The following is a 17787-nucleotide window of genomic DNA, read 5'->3' as shown; positions in this document are numbered from 1 at the left end:
CACTCGCTGCAGCTAGAGAAGAGACTGTGCAGCGATGAAGACCCAGCACAGCCAAATACATACATTATTTAAAAAAACAGAAACATCAGAATAAATGTTAAAGTTAAGGTCACTTCGCCCACTCGGCCTGTAATCTAAATTCCAAGTTTATATTTCCATCACTTCCAAATTGAGTTGAACAGTTAATATGCAGGAGTGTGAGCTTGGACATTCATTTCCCCTGGGCCCATAAGAAGCAATAGGCTATCTGGGTACTAACTCTGATGTGCACAAAGGGGACTCTCATGAAACAGGTAATACTGGGGGCCAGGAGGAGGGCTTGGAGGTCTTGGCGGGGCGGGGGTGGCCCTGCCAATCTCTCTGGCTGCTTACTCCCTCCAGGAACCTTCACTCTGCTCAGCCAGCAACCAAGATGTCGGCTCATATGACTGATGCCTCCCCACCAGCCTGGTCTTGCCGGCTGCCTCCTCCTTACCCAACCAGGCAACAAGTTCCTCCCAGTCTCTGACACCCACCCAGGTGGCTCTCAGCAGCGCCCAGAGACACCCGGCGGCTCCCGGCTGTAGGAGGGTGGGCGAGGTGCTCTGCCCAGACCTCAGCTGGTTCCCAGAAAAGAGAGATCCAGAAAGTCTGAGCAGGCCGCCTGCATTCTCAGGAACAGCAACTCTAAGAGGAATCGAGTTAAAAACTCAGTATTATATCAATCCCAAGGCCAGAAATAAACTCACATGAGAGGAGAACATTTGTTTTCCCCTATTTAATACAATAAGACTTAAAAAAAAAAAAAAAAAAGAATTAATGGTAGTCATAGCATCAGGACAAGCTCTGCTTTGGTTTGTGGGCTGAGGAGTGATTTGAAGGAGATTGAAAGGATAAGCAATGAGGATGGGAATTATTTCAAAAATGTGCTTTTTGTGCTTGAAAGCATATTATATACTGATTCTCATTTCTCAAGCTCCAAAGCCCCCCTTTTGATGATACATACTTTTACTATATGGAAATAAAATTCTCTAACATAGGCTACCCCCACATCTAATTTCACAAAAAAATAATAAATGCCTTAACAGCAACATAAGAAGTAATTCCCTGGTGGCTCAGTGGTTAGGACTCTGTTTCCACTGCCCAAGGGTGTGGGTTCAATTCCTGGTCAGGGACTAAGATCCCAGAAGCTACTCAGCAAGGCCAATAACAGCAACAAAGGAAATTCCCTGGTGGTCCAGTGGTTAAGAATCTTCCTTCCAACGCAGGGAATGCGGGTGCGATCCCTGCTTGGGGAACTAAGATCCCACATGCGTGTGTGCATGCTAAGTCACTTGAGTTGCATCCAGCTCCGTGTGACCCCATGGACTGCAGCCCGCCAGGCTCCTCTATCCATGGGATTCTCCAGGCAAGAATACTAGAGTGGTTTGCCACGTGCTCCTCCAGGGGATCGTCCCGATCCAGCAACGGAACTTGCGTCTCTTCTGTCTCCTGCATTGGCAAGCGCGTTCTTTACCACTAGCAACACCTGGGAAGCCCAAGGCCCCACATGCCACGGGGCAACTAAGCCCCATGCCACCCAGTGAAATTGAAAAAATAAAAACATCCACCACAAGGGAAAAAAATTAATGGAAAGTAACACACTTTTGTTTAAATACATGTCTCAATATGTAAATGCTTGGACACAACCACTCTAGCAGCTGTGATGAAGCTGTGAGAAGCCTGCCCACAGAGATTCACAGGGAACGTCTCCACTTCATCAAAGACCAATGGCAGCATGTCTTGGTGGAGATTTAAATGCCTGTAGGGCACTGCCAACTAGATGCCTCTAGCTGTGGCATGGGGGTTTAGTTGCCCCATGGCATGTGGGGCCTTGGGCTTCCTAGGCGGTGCTAGTGGTAAAGAACCCACTTGTCAATGCAGGAGATATGAGAGATGGAGGTTCCATCCTTGGGTCGGGAAGATCCCCTGGGGGAGGGCATGGCAAACCGCTCCAGTATTCTTGCCTGGAGAATCCCATGGACCTGATTTTTCCAAGCGGGCAAAAACTCTTGACAAAGTTCTGAACAAAACAAAGATCAAACTTCCCTTGATGTACTGAGGTGTTGCACTCCTAGAAAATTCAAAGTACCCACAGTACCCTACGGAGAAGGCAATGGCACCCCACTCCAGTACTCTTGCCTGGAAAATCCCATGGATGGAGGAGCCTGGAAGGCTGCAGTCCATGGGGTCGCTGAGGGTCGGACATGACTGAGCGACTTCACTTTCACTTTTCACTTTCATGCACTGGAGAAGGAAATGTCAACCCACTCCAGTGTTCTTGCCTGGAGAATCCCAGGGATGGGGGAACCTGGTGGGCTGCCGTCTATGGGGTCGCACAGAGTCAGACACGACTGAAGCGACTTAGCAGCAGCAGCACAGTACCCTATAGCCGTGGGGAAGAAATAATCTGTGTCCGTTTGTAAAATGGACCTGGTTCATGTGGTTCTCACCATGTGAATGTCCAGGAGCTCATCTCTGCAGAGGGAGCGGCTGATCTGAACAGGCAGGACATCCTGTACCACAACCCCAAGCAGTAAAAAGCACCTTCCTCCAGTTCATATGAAAACCAAAAACAGACCCATACGCTTACAAAATATCACTGATGGGCAGCGCCTTGATGGCTGAGAACTGCCCCTGCCTCTCTCGATGCCTGGGACTTCAACTTCACCTCTGGGAGGGTCAGTGACATCAGAGAATACCACCTATACCAAAAACCACACAGTTCACAGCCAGTGCAAAGGGCATGCTAGCTCCTCACTTCCTTAAGAAAGAGGACATACACGCACTAGAGCAATTTAAAGGACAGCACTCTGATAAATAATGTAGAATATTTAACTGGGATTTTCGTCTTGGGATAAAAAATGTCTTGTCTGATTGATCATTAGCCCTTCGACTTGCTCTGAGTTGAAAACTACAGAACGATAATCTTCTATGAAGATGATGGAAAGAAAAATCTAAAAAATAATATCAAAGAAGTTACAAGTAAATAATAAATGGTTTAATCAAGTTTTCAACCACAGAATCTCCTGTGGCATGAAAGCTGTACATCCTTGACAGTTAACAGTTTTATCTCTACATTCATCCCTCAGTATCAGAGGGGGGCCAGTTCTAGGACCCTCAGGGAAATCAAATTCGAGGATGTTCAAGTCCTTTACAGCACAGAATAGTTATTTTCCATTCACGGTTGATTAAATCCGAGGATTCAGAACTTACAAGTAAAGAGGGCCAACTGTAGTTACGGTCAGGCAACACAATTTGGTCTAGAGCCACACCACCCATAATGTGCTCGATCTTGTCAGGTATACAGCTCGTGTCAATTATATTCTTAATCTACTCAATTTATTCAGTTTCTCAGAATTTCTACTCTGTAATTTCATAAATGAACAGCTTATAAAGAATCAATGAATTTTACATCTGAAAAGAATCTTAAAAAGTATCCAATTCCTTCATCTTATCTTCATCTTATCCCGTATCTTGTTATTTAAAACACCATGAGTACCTACCATTTTAGGAAAAGGTAAAGATTTTGGTAAATGAAGGCTGCCCGTAGAAGGAAACAGCATTTCGTAAATTCAAAATTACAATATTTTTTCAGTTCTCCAAGCTTCACCCACTATATAAAATTCTAAACTAACGTTTCCAACACACATTGAGCATCGACTTCATTTGCACAGAAAAGCTTAACGTCGCTCACTTTTTAATTTCAACTTGCAGGCTTTGTATACCATTCATCATTTTTAATTAACTCAGATTTCCCTACATTTTGCTCATGCTTTTACTTAAAAATGCAATGGTTTGCGACATCTTTCATTAATGATATTGATGTGCACTGTCATTCAGGCAAATATTAATTGTCATCGATCAGTGAAAGACAATGAAATCAAACTATTTAAATAAAAAACAGAAGGACTATACAGTGAGAGAAAAAATAGCTATATTTGTTGACTATATTCAAAGGCTAGTCAAGTCCTAACCTGCACCATTAACAAACAGATCACTATTACTTTATGTTCTTCTGACAAAGATAAAAAATAATCTACTTTTCAGAAGGTATCTGGGACTCTACATTTCTTTATTGTTATTATTCTTGTGTCAAGGAAATTCAAGGCAGCAGTTTGAATATCATCATTAAGCTTGTAGAGAAGGAAATTCTATCATAACAGAAATGCCATCCAGAAAAATGCAATTTCACAAATCTTCCAAGTGCACTTGACCTCAGGTCATTCCAATTGGTGACGTTCTTGACAATGCAAGGTCTCTGGCGATAAACAGAGAGAAGTAAATACTGGTACTAAATGTTTCTTAATAGCAGGCTGCCATGATTTGATTCACTTATCTTGTGATAAATATTCTCAGCATCTGAAAGGACATTTAGAGGAACAGGACTGTGGCGGGTGTTTCCAAGGCAGGCATGTGCTGCAGGCCACCTCCATGCGCATTACAATGGGGTGGCTTCGGAGGCCTTCCTGGAGGAGGGGGAAGGAACACAGGTGTGCCCATGCTCTGGTGCTCCAGGAGGCTCTGGCTGGGGGGGAGGGAGGGGGGCCTTCCATGGCACATTATCCGGGTCCTTGGTGGAAAGTACAAAGTCCATGGCAACAGGATGTTCAGCCAAAGCTTTTGTTCCACCAGAACCTGATCCCTGCAGAGCTGGGAGGACCACCCAGATGTCCCAGTTATATTCAGAGGCATGTAACATACACCACTGCATTTCTGATACTTAAAGAACTTTGATAAAGAAGTATGTAAGTTCAAAACCCTGACAAGCTATTTAGCTGGAATTCTATTCAAGACCCTGAGGACTTCCCCAGTGGTTAAGAAGTCCAAGGCAGGTAACACGGGTCTGATCTCTAGTCTGGGGAGATTCCACATGCCACGGGGCAACAACGCCCACGTACCCTTCAACTACTGAAACCTGAGTGCCCAGAGCTTGTGCTCTGCAACGAGAAGCCACCCAGTGAGAGGCCTGAGCAACTGGCAAGCAGCCCCCACTTGCTGCGACTAGAGAAAGCCCAAGCAAAGCAGCGAAGACCCGGGGCAGCCATAAATAAATAATTTACAAACTTAAAGACCCTGAAGAAGAATCCTAGCAACAAATTACTCACAAGTTTCTACTGGGGGATGTGCTGTAAGAAAAAGGAAACCTGAAGATCACCTCCTACTGTACGGTAGGATTAAAGAGGGTTTACAAAGAGCATTATTCAGCCATAAAAAGGATGAGTGCTTCATGCAACAACATGGATAAAGCTAGAAAACATCATGCTAAACAAAAGGCAGACACAACAGGCTACATATTGTACAATCCATTTCTGTGAAACAGCTGAACAGGCAAGTCCATGGAAACAGAAAGCAGAGAAGCAATTGTCGAGGGCTGGGAGGAGCAGAGAGGAGGGGAGACTGCTGATGGGCACAAGAGTTTCTTTTCTTTCCATTTTTTTTTTGTGGTGATGAAAATGTTCTGAAATTAGATAGTGGTGACAGTTGCAGAACTTCGTCAATATACTAAAAACCAGTGATTTGTACACTTTCAGAGGTGACTTTTATGGTATATGAATTATACTTAACTTTTTTAAAAGGTAAAAATGTCAGTGCAGATTTTACAGGAGAGAAATTAGTTACAGGAAAATGCCACCATAAGTAGGTTTCAAAGAACCGAGTCACACGAAATATACGCTTGCATTGCTACAAGGTGAATGAAAATCAATGTGAATTATAGAGAAAGAGAGGGAGAGGGAGAAATAGGAAGGAAGGAAGAAAAGTGTAAGAACAAAGATTAGTAAGATGATTACTAAACCATCAAGCTTTCCTTGCACTAAACAAGCCCCAAATGATCACAAGGCAGTTAATTCCTAATTGCAAGCCCCAGCCCCCAGAAAAAAACCCAGATAAGGAGGCAAGGGCCGTTATCAATCCAATTACACCTAAATTTGCTTTACTGCAGGATATATTATTATTGGGTTTTACTCCATGTGTGTTAATAGAGGAATATTTAAAAGGGGGGGAAAAAGTGGTTAAAATCCTGTTCCCCTACATGGAAGGGAAAAACAAGAAGAAACAGTTCTCGCCCAAGGTCACTGACCGTGACCTTGTCCAAGTTACCAGCAACTTAATGTGTCTCTGTGCCTTGACTTACCCAGCTGTGAAAGAAAAACACTAATAACACATCTCTGCTACATAGGGTGATGTAAGGGGTAATTAGTGCTCTTAAGGTTCTTGGTGATCTTTATGTTTGAGACAGCCTGCTATTATGAGGAAGCCTTAACGAACACCTTCTCTCCAGCAGTCAAGACCTGATTCTATTTAAAGACGTAATTTAATGAGATTTGTTGCAAAACCAAATGGAATGCTTGATCCATTACTTCGCTTTTTTCGCTTCATAAGCTTGTGTGATAAATGCACATTCCTATAATTGTTTAACTTGGTGCTTTAATCATATTAAATAACTGAATTTTTGAAAACGAAAAAATGCTAAACTGTCTCATCCAATCCTTCACTTTTAGAGGCATTAGAAGATGAGGAATTAGAATATGCCCAAAGCCAAGCATGAAGGCTGGAGCTGCCCACCCCATGGGAGCTGTGGTTCTTTATTTTTGTCTCTCTGCCAGCGAACACAGTGCTTGGCACATAAACACCATGCATCATCTTGGTGTTCTGGAGGCCAGGAAACTGAACTTGGTCACAGCGGGGCTGCATTCCACCGGCAGGTTCAAGGGAAGAGTGTTTCCAGGCCTTTTCCAACTTCCAGAAGCCTCCTGCATTCCTCGGCTCACAAGCTCGCATCACTTCAACCTCTGCTGATGTCCTCACATCTCTACTTCTGACTCTCCACCTGCTGTTACAAAGACCCTGTGATGACTTCAGACTCATCCAAACAATCCAGGATAATCCCCCCATCTCCAGACCCTTAACTGAATCACACCTCTGAAGTCCCTTTTGCCAGGTAAGCTCCTTTTGCCCTATTCACAGGATCCAGAGGTAGACATTCCAAGGGGGCCTATTATTCTGTCTATCCCAACATGTATGAAGTAAAAACCAAGAAGAAAATTACCCCACCATGTCCCCCAACATTTAAGAGTCTCCAGGCCAGGATGAGAAAGACACAAGGGACAGTGATTACTTTGGGAGAGAAACTGGGTGGCCAAGGACAGAGTGGGAGAAATTTCTCTTACTTGCTTAACTAACATCTACATGCTGATGTCTACATGACATGGCCAGGCACAGTCTCATTGTTTCCAGCTATTAGTTCATTGAGCCCATAAAAACAGACTAGACTATTTTACCATTGTTAAAAACTCAGCATAGACAGCGTAAGTGACTTGCACAACCAAATCCATCCAGTTAATAAATGGGTAAGCCTGGAGTCAAGGCTTGAGCAAGTCTGGCTACTTGCTCTTAACTACCATTTCTAAACAGCTTAGAGGGACTTACCTATCACAGTTTAACTTTTTATCCTGCTGGAATTTCACACCATGCCCATATATGTATTAAAGATCTGAAAAACTAAAGATATAGCCATGACAGAGCTGTCTCTAGAAGTAAGAGCTAAAAACGAGATGTCCATACTTGGTTCTTCCTGAGTCCAATTCCTCCCTGGGGAAGAATTAAGTCAGGAACATAATTCATTTGCAAAGAAGGGGAACAAAACTGGAAATGCAGACAAGCACCATTTGGCAATCAGTACTTGTAACATCCACAGGAAGGGTCAGACCTTTTTTTCCCCTAGTGTGTAACCGGCTATATAATGTTTCCTCTTTCCGATAATAGCTAACAGCTTCACAGAACTGCTGCCTCACAGAGATCTGGCTCACTCTACATGCACAGGTGACTGCATTTGATCCAGTCATTCCAAAGTCTCAAATGGCTATTTTAAAAGTGACATATCTAACAGAAATTACATGCCCTGTTCTTTAGAGAAATTCTGTAGATTTTAACCTGAAAAATGAATTTGCATACCATGTTAGGAGAGAGAAAATAGGACTGGTTCTACTCAAAATGCTGGCAAATTTAATTTACCAGCTTCTCCCTCAGCTCCAACATTGCCTCATCCTCAGGGCTACAGGCACCTCCTCACCCCCAGCTGTCCTGATAACAGGCTAGTCAAACCTCTAAAGGGGATCTGCGAGGACCACACCATTAGTGGACATAGCATTACAGTGCTGAGGAGTACTTTGCTTTTATAGGAACCAACAGTAATTCACTTGTTCTTTCTTTCCCCAAAAAACATGTATTTGAGTCTGTATTTTACAAGGGACTTCTGATCATTAAAAACAACACTGTGCAAGCCAAAGGAACGAAGCTCTAAGAGTGAAATAATAAAGCCAATATGCAGAAGGTAAGAGTATCTACTCTGGAAGGATTTCAAGCCACACTTTGGTGCTCCTTAAGTGACCAGACAAACACTCTGTATTTTCTGTAAGGCAGGGAAAAGTAAGGCCAATACTTGCTCCTTTCTCCACTTACTTGCCATGATATATTTGTTATAAATTCCAGGAATTCAGGGTTGTATACAATCTGGTCCCAATAGACTTTACAATGTTATTTCCCATTCGCACAGAGCCAGGTGGCCTCTGCTCTGGGCTGTGTCCCAGGCCACACACTCTATGGAACGCCCTCCCAGCTCCCACCACACACCTCCCAGTCCACAAAATGCCCATCTGACCCATCTGAGTTTGGCACTCAGACCAAACACTCACCTTCCTCCAGTCCTCACACCTCTCTCTTTGGACTCCTTTGCTCAAAATTAACAGAAGATCAGTGTTTGGAATTCTACCTCTGAACTGGACCTCTAAGTCTCTTCATTGAAAAGCTTTTTTTTTCTTAACGTGAACTATTATCTAAAAGTATTGTACTTTTTCTCCTCAACTATAAGCGCCTTGAGGGTAGAAAATAATGTCTGACTCATTGTTACATACCTGCAATGTTTTATGTTATTGTTTATTTGTTAAATAAACAAGTGAATAAACAAATGAATGGATATGGGAAAATGAAAACGAATTCCCCAACAACATTGGGCTTTATAAGGAGATTAGCACCCAAGGACCCTACTTACTGCTAACAGAGAGCTACATTGCTCACTCCCGCTAATAAAACTGAAAACTGTCTTCAGCACCATTGGAAGAAACTATGAACTCGGAGACCAAAGTTCTCTGTGTCCTGGTAAAATCAGTACTTCCCACTCAGATTTTTAAGAAAATTTTTACATGCACCCACCATCTTTAGAAACTTGAGTATGTTCTGACATCTGGGTATCTGGGGTGTCAGCCAGACAGACCTGGTAATAGTATTTTCACACACAAACAGGGCATTTTCTGAGCTCAATGTTGTTAGTCATCCTAAACCAGTCTATGGAAGCCGAAATGCCCTCACTGTCATAAACAGGAAATAAGCGGGTTTGCCACATCAGAGCTGGCTCTATAATTCTTCCCCTGGTGGAAAGCTGTATAACGGATACATACATTCCCAGGGGCAATTCATTCCAAAGAGCAAATTTGCATCTAAGTGGCTTCTGGTAGCTTGACAGTCTACACTACTTATACAGCAATTTAAAAAGGGACTGATTCAAAGTAGGGTGGGGAATTAAAAAAAGAGCCTCAGGCTGCAATTAGCTTCATCATCCTGTGAGAAGCATTGGCTGGGTTGACATTATCTACATGGAAGGAGGAACATAGGTCTTTTCTATTTTGTCTCCTGTTAAATATACCCCAACCCTAATGAGGCCAAATGAATAGCTGTTTATAGATGGAGAATACATGAATGCCACATCAAATTCAATGTTTACATAAAGACTTTATTCAGGAAGTCTATGCCCAATAAGACACTCTTAAAAGCTACTGAAATGTTTCAAAAGATGGCATACACTGGAAAAGGGACTTTTCAATATAAATCAGAAACAGCAATAACAGGAAGCCAGTATCAACAGGGCTGGCATGTCCGATGACTTCAATGGTGGCCTTGTTGGCTCAAAAATAACAGTGACTTATCTGGGGAATTCCAGCGGTAAAACTAATTCTCTGTATAAGAAGTCTTTCCAGATGATATTACTGTTCAAGTCAAAAACAGCCTCTAGACATTTCTTCTCTCTCTCTCCCCCTCTACTGTGGATAACCAGAACAAAAATTCAAACCCTTACCGGCAGGAATCAAACAGTCATTCAACCCTAAGGATACAACGGAACTTAGTACTGAGCACCCAACACTTCTCAGGGTATCCCTGCCCATTCCACTCTTCACAGCATCATGGGAATATCACAGCAAAGCCAGTGACTGATGGAAGTTCTCTAGTTCTCAGTGTATCAATCCACTGATTGAGGACTGTCTCCCAAGGGTGAGCTGAGACCCAATAAGGGGAACTAACAAACCAGTCTGCTGCCTCCTGAGTGCGCTGAGGACTGGCTCGGGGCTGGGGGCATGGGATCCCCGAATGAGAATACCAACACACAGGTACAAGTGTAGTCATTTTGGGGAACTTTATATACATTTATCTCATTTAATCCTCAAGACCTGGGCACAGAGGGGTTCAGGAAAGGAGGGGGTCGTACTGCTGGGGAGCAGACCACATCCTTCAGGCCACTGGCCTTGGCAGTGTGAGCGAGCCCTGGTCCAGCCTGAAGGGGGCTCTCATTGGCCACAGGACCCAGGAATTTGAATTTCCACAAGGTCTTAAAGTGAGTCTTAAACACTGTTAAGTCTGAGAACCACTTCCCTAAACACTATACACATCATGAGTGTCAAGAAGGCCACCAGGATGCTTCTTTTCTAGAAAAGCATGAAACCTGAACAGAAACTCTATTATTTCCCAAGTTTCATGGGACAGTCTCATGTACATATGCATGCCAAGTCACTTCAGTCGTGTCTGACCTTTGCAACCCTATGTACCGTAGCCCAGGCTCCTCTGTCTATGGGATTCTCCAGGCAGAATACTGGACAGGGTTGCCATGCCCTCCTCCAAGGCAGTATTCCCAACCCCGGGATCAAATCCATATCTTGTATGTGTCCTGCGTTGCCAGACAGGTTCTCTACCACTACTGCCCACTTGGGAAGCCTATATATATATATATATAAAGAAGGTTTTTTATTTTTTTCCCCAGCTCAAACCTGATCAAGAGACTAAAGCTAAATTTAGTACATATATTCTGGATACCTGAATCACACCTCAAGTAGACAGGAAGTTCTGAACTCACGTTGCTTACCCCAGGGCCTCCCGTATTTCAAGTACCCAGAAAGGTTCAGTGAATATTCAGCCCAGACAGTTAAAATATACCCAGAACAGTTGCTTAGGGAGACTTCTTCCTCCACTTTCTGATGTTCTTTCAGTTTCCATTAACAAAAACAAAGGCAGGTCTTCCCTTCCAGAGAGCCTGCTGTGTGGTTTTTATTAACAAGCAAAAGACTGGTTTCCTGGGGAAACAAAACAGTTTGAGTGCCAGGCTGCCTCTGGCAACGCTGGGAGCAAGCGAAATTTAGGGAAAGGCAGACTCTGAAATGACCACTCTTCAGTAACACTCAAAGTTGTATGAAAAATTGTTTTTCAAAATCATTTAAATTACTTTATGTGTGTAATTTAAAAACTTAAGCATAAAAAATGGGACTACTGTTTCCTAGTTCATCACCAAGGCAAGTCAAGGTAACCTGTAACGAGACAGCGAGCTCACGGTGGGGAAGGGGATGGGAGACCCCCGTGTTCAGACTTCCTGCCCCCAAGGAGCCGGGCTGGAGGTGCAGAGACTCAGACTGGCTCAGGCTCACGGCAGCCCCATGGGCCAAGATAAGCCTCGTCTTCCAGATGAGAAATCCAGGTTCAGAGTCCTCATTTGAGCTCCCCCAGACGCAGAGCCCAAGCCAAGTTGTGGGTACAGAAGCTTATCTAGAAGGTGATCCCAGGAAGCCCAAGTGAGGGACAGCGGCCAGCGAGAGGGCAGAAAGCGTGTGAAAGGCGTGAGATAAGAAACCGACTGCCCTTGTATCTGGAAGAACTGTGAGGCGCACCCCAGAACCGTCTCAGCAGTGGACAGGGAGGCTGGGGTATCATCCACCGACGTCTACCCCTCCCTGGCTGAGCGCTGCCCCCAAGTCCACCCCTCCCTGGCTGAGCGCTGCCCTGGCTAACCTATAAAGGGCAGGCCCAAACTCAAGCCCAGATGGGGTGGGACTCAAAGCCTGAGTGCCTGTCACCTAGCCACTCAGCCCACCCCCACCCCACCCGCATCACCCCAATCCCATCACCCCCACCATCACCATCAGCCCCACTCCCATCATCCCCACCACCCCTACCCCATCTCCCATTACCCCACCCCCACCCCATCACCCCCACCCCATCACCCCCATCACACCCACCCCACCCCCATCATCACCCCCACCCCACTCCCCCACCCTGATCACCACACCACCCCCACCTTACACTTCCACAAACACGACTTCTCATGTCAGGCTCAGCTAACAAGTGGCCTCTTTTTCCTCCTCTCTCCCCTCCCTTAATTTCTTCTCCCCCAACCTTCAAAACAGACAGGCTTCCCTTGGAGACATTCACTCACAGGCATTTAACTTTCTTCACAGGCTACACAGCTACTTCAAAAAAGACAATAAACCAAGGGGGAAGGGTGGTGGAGGAGGGATGGATTGGGAGTCTGGGATTAGCAGATGCCCCCACTACCATACATAGGATGGATAATCAACAAACAGCTCAGGGCGCTATACTCAGCATCCTGTGATAAACCATAAAGGAAAAGAACATAAGAAAGAAGGTACGTATGTATATGACTGAGTCACTTTGCCAACACAGTATTGTAAATCCACTGTAATTCAATTTAAAAAAATCAGAAATTGATGGGGGTGGGGGAATAAATTCCGTATTTGCCAAGCCTTTGGGAAAGCAGCCCCTCATGGCTGTTTTGTCTCCAACACAAGCGCATTACTGTGGAGCAGTGGAGGGGAAAGACAGAGGATCCCTGGGGAGCAGTCTCAGCCCCAAGGAGCACAGTCTCACCAGGAAACAGGGTGGTGATAAACCATCCAAGGAAGGATAAGGAGAGATATACGCTGCAGCCGCGGGGGCACCTGGAGCAAGACCGACAAGCACTGCCACAGTCTGGACACTCACTGGAAGGACGGATGCTGAGGCAGAAGCTTCAGCACTTGGTACCTGATGTGAAGAGCCGACTCATTGGAAAAGACCCTGATACTGGGAAAGATGAGGGCAGGAGAAGGGGGGTCACAGAGGATGAGACGGTTGGATGGCATCACCGACTCAATGGACATGAGTCGGAGTAAACTCCGGGAGATGGTGAAGGACAGGGAAGCCTGGCATGCTGCAGTCCATGGGGTTGCAGAGTCGGACACGACTGAGCGACTGAACAACAACAGTCTGACTAAGCTAAGGCACCTGTGCACACAGACATGGGTGTCCTTAGTTACACAGCTGTAGCCTGTAAGAAGGGGTCCCTAGGCAGGTACTTAACGACCACCTAACATATCCAAGCCCTCTTCTTATGCTGTATCCTTGCACCAAAAGAAAAAGTAAAAAAACAAGATTAACTGACCTGCTTGATTTTCAACTGGTAGGGGAGGGGGAAAAAAGGAGTCAATTTGGCCTCTTTTGCTGCTTTCTGTAGAAATCCATTCTGGCAAGTACCAAAAGTTATCATAGACTCCGCAGTGATTTCTTATTATGATAAAATACAGAGAGAGATAACAGGCCGTGAATGTATCCCTCAAGAATAATGAGTCCAACGAATGGACACACCATGTCTTGTGTGGAACACAGGCCTGTAAAGCAGCCCAGGGGGACTTGAATGGCATCCCTAAGATAACCAGGTAATTAATTAGCTCCATCACATTTTTGGTTTTATGACACTGACTTTTATATGCCAATAGTCAATGTAATGGCATTTTAAATTGGAGGGAAATCTCTAGAGAGGAGGAAAAGGCAGCATATACCTTATTGAATCACAAATCTTACCATCTGATGTTTTAATACCAAAATGACCTAATAAACCTGCTTTATAATTAAATCGATCTTAACAACTTCTGTGTTTTTTTATTCATTTTTGGTGATCATGCAGAGATTTCCATTAGAAATCTGTTATGATTGTAATTAAGAATAAAAATGACTGCATGTGCTTGTCATGCTCAGTCGCCTGCGGGGGCTTGGCAGGCTCCCTCCCAGGTACAGAAGGGACCACGGGCTTTCAGTGTGAGCTGGAGTCTCTCATTTACCAGACTGTAAAAATACGAAATGTGTACCAATAATAGGCCCAGGAAGTCAAACCTTCAAATAACTGCCTCAAATGGAAATCTCACCTTTAAAAAAGTAAACTGGCATACAATTTTTTCATTTTCAAAAAATGAAAAAATTACAAAATTTTAAAATTCATGACCTATGTGAAAAATTTGCCATTTATTGAAAAAGTAGTACTCAACCAAACAGATTAAGAACTGAATTGCATGAACTGTTCTTAAAACCCAATAAATGACTGCAAAATGCTTTTGCCTTACACTCAACTAAACAGAAAAATCAACTTCGGCATTTATGTTGGCTTTTGTCTCCCTGAATAACCAAATAATTACGACACTAAATATCATGGGTGATTTTTTTTTTAAGACTGTAATTTTAAGGAATATTACTTTGTGCAAGAACAATTATTTTCTATTTTCACTAAAAGTGTTATAATTACTAAAATGCATGGAATTCTGTATCAAATCAGTTTGCTTGGCATCTGTGTTCTTCCCCTAAGAAATGAGAAAATATTCTTTGAACAGAGCTAAATAATCTCAGTTTGCAAGCAAACACAGCCTAAAAATATTATCTGGTGATACCAGCCGTGAAGAAAGGGAGAAATAACAGAACCTTACCATTTGCCGTATCCTTTTTAAAGTGATCCAGGAATTCCTCCAGAAGTTGGGACTGGTTAGGAGGGGGCAGCAGACCCTTCTGGTCCCGGGAGAACAGGTCACTGTCTGACCAGGAAGAACACAGAGTCGCTTTTGTGTCTGGTGGCCTGGCAATCAGAGTGAGCCCGACACTCTTCTCAGAAAACAGAGCCTCCATCTGCTTGAGGTCAAGATCAGACACGGCTTCCCCATTTAAGGTCATGATTTCATTGCCCTTTCTCAACCCTGAGGAGGAGGAAGGGGACACAGAGGAAGAAGAGAGAGAGATGACTGAGAGGAATATTTTAAGATGAAAGACGATTGCAAATTTGACCCGCTTAGTGTTCTCAAGGGCTCTTCTGTTGCTACCTTCAAAGATAGCAACAAACCCTGTAGTAATCAGATTCCACTGATAACAAATTTCAACTCTCTCAAGACTAGCATTAGAAGAAATAGTTTAAGAGTCACTCAATTTAATTAGTCCTCTAAGTGATGTTCAACGTGCTGGGAAATAACCTTTGGTGTGTCTGCCTGCCTGGCTGGCCCTCACCATCTCTTTCTCCATCTACCTGGACACGTGCACAGGTACTCTGTATATATACTGTCTCTTTCAAAACCACACGCACAAACTCTCTCACTGTATACCCATATACGTGTGTGTGTGTGTGTGTGTGTGTGTGTGTGTGTGTGTGTGTGTGTACATATGCCTTGGCATTCAAAATCACTTTCTTTAAAATTCTAGGAGAAACTGTTTTCTGACAAAATCATGAGCAAATTTCACTAGCCAGACTGCACTGCACAGAATTAAGAGAGAAGAGAGATACCGCCTGCCACACGGACCTTCCCCATACGCCAGGCCGTCAGGGAGGACGTCACTTATAAAGATGCGGCTGAGATGCTGGTGCTCGTCCACCTGAGCAGTCACTGCAAACCCTAGGAAGAAAAATAAAAGGAGGAAACAAGACTAAGTTCCTGACACTAAGTATTTCCTTGACCATCTACATATTCCCGACATTATACATAAGCAGGGTATGTAGAAAGGCTAAACGACAGCTATTTTGAAAGCACAGATATCTAGGAAGGGCAGAAAAGGGGGAGAGTGTATCAGATCTAAAGGTTTAGGACTTTATGCTACATGAAAAAGTCAGCCCCAGTAGACAAAGGACTACAGGATTCCACTTCTCTGAGGTACTAGAGCAGTCAGATTTAAAGAGACAGAAAATAAAAGAGTGGTTGCCAGAGGCTGTGGAAGAGGAGAGAATGGGAAGTTACTGTTTTACAAGAGTCCCGGTTTTGCAAGATAAAAACATTTCTGGAACTAGGTGATGTTAATGGTTGCACAACAGTATGAATGTATTTAATGGCGCTGAGTTGTCATTTTAACCTGTCTTAACTGCTATGAAGGGAAATTATGATACGTGGTGTTGATTTTCAGTCACTAAGTCATGTCCAACTCTGCAACTCCACGGACTCCAGCATGCCAGGCTTCCCTGTCCTTCACCATCTGCCGGAGTTTGTTCAAACTCAGTGATGCCATCCAACCATCTCATCCTCTGTCACCCCTTCTCCTCCTGCCTTCAATCTTTCCCAGCAGCAGGGTCTTTTGCAATGAGTAGACTTTGCATCAAGTGGCCAAAGTATTGGAGCTTCAGCATCAGCACTTTCAATGAATATTCAGGACTGATTTCCTTTAGGATTGATTGGTTTGATCTCCTTGCTGTCCAAAGAACTCTCAAGAGTCTTCTCCAGCACCATGGATAGAAAGCATCAACTCTTCGGTGCTCAGCCTTCTTTAGGGTCCAACTCTCACATCTATACATGACTACGGGAAAAACCTTAGCTTTGACTAGATGGACTTTTGTCAGTGAAGTGATGTCTCTGCTTTTTAATATGCTCTCTAGGTTTGTCATACCTTTTCTTCCAAGGAGCACGTGTCTTTTAATTTCATGGCTGCAGTCCCCATCTGCAGTGATTTTGGAGCTCCCCAAAACAAAGTCTGTCACAGTTTCCACTGTTTCCTCATTTGCCATGAAGTGAATGAGTAGCCACCCATTCCCTTTCCCCAGGGGATCTTCCCAACCCAGGGATCAAACCTGGATCTCCCGCATTACAGGCAGATTCTTTATCATGTGAGCCACCAGGGAAGCCCTATATTATGTGTATTTTGCCACAATTTAATTTTCTTTTTTAAATTGAGATCAAAAAAGTCTTATTAAAATAAATTAAGTTCACTTCAATATAATATTTGTTAAGAAACAACTCTGTATGGAGCTAGGCACTTTGAGCAGGTGGAAAAATACTTGAGTGGATACTTCTTGCCCTAAATAGGATTGCATGGGACACCCAGGTGAGATGGCCCTTCTCTGAATGTGTCTCCCTCCATCCTCCAAAAGTGCCCTCATCTGTGATTCCACGGTGGGAATACACATTTTCATGTCTTGGTCCCATAATCCTGGGAGGTCTTTGACAGCAGGAAGAAAGGCATGTCCCTTATTTCTTCTGTGCCTCACACAGAGCCTGGGAGATTATGGTCACCAAAGGGTATTTTTCCAAGTATCTCCCATCAGTCATTCAAATGCAAAGAAGACTGACCAAAGGAGACCTTGGAGAATAGAGCGAGACCAACAGAAACATAGACAAAATGCTCAGAGGCCTTGAGAGGAAAACCAACATAACATCTGGGGCCAGACAGATGCCATAAAATTTAGAAACAAGGAACATCATTTTACCAAAAAAACCCCAACAAATCATAAAAAGGAAATTTTTAACATATTACGATCAGGTTGTGTCATTTTAAGGGAAATAATTATATCAATATATCTAACAAGAAATAGTCTTTCTATGGAGATATCTACTGATCATTAACTGGCAGGCTACAGTCCATGGGATCACAAGAGTCCGA

General features: G+C 43.8%; 1 protein-coding gene across 3 annotated transcripts in view; it reads right to left on the bottom strand.

Moving 5' to 3' along the window:
* The window catches only part of TIAM2 (T cell lymphoma invasion and metastasis 2), a 237405-nt gene that overhangs the window by 55963 nt on the left and 163655 nt on the right, over positions 1-17787 (bottom strand). For all 3 annotated transcript variants that reach the window (XM_027551907.1, XM_027551906.1, XM_027551905.1), the window contains 2 exons: positions 15726-15818; positions 14868-15131 (listed from right to left, as the gene is read on the bottom strand). In XM_027551907.1, coding sequence (XP_027407708.1) covers positions 14868-15131; positions 15726-15818 — 357 coding nt within the window. The remainder of the gene's footprint in view (positions 1-14867; positions 15132-15725; positions 15819-17787) is intronic.

This window comes from Bos indicus x Bos taurus, chromosome 9 (assembly GCF_003369695.1).
Source record: "Bos indicus x Bos taurus breed Angus x Brahman F1 hybrid chromosome 9, Bos_hybrid_MaternalHap_v2.0, whole genome shotgun sequence".
NCBI classification, from domain to species: Eukaryota; Metazoa; Chordata; class Mammalia; order Artiodactyla; family Bovidae; genus Bos; species Bos indicus x Bos taurus.
Note: the sequence above shows the minus strand (reverse complement) of the source record. Positions and strands in the feature narration are given on the sequence as shown.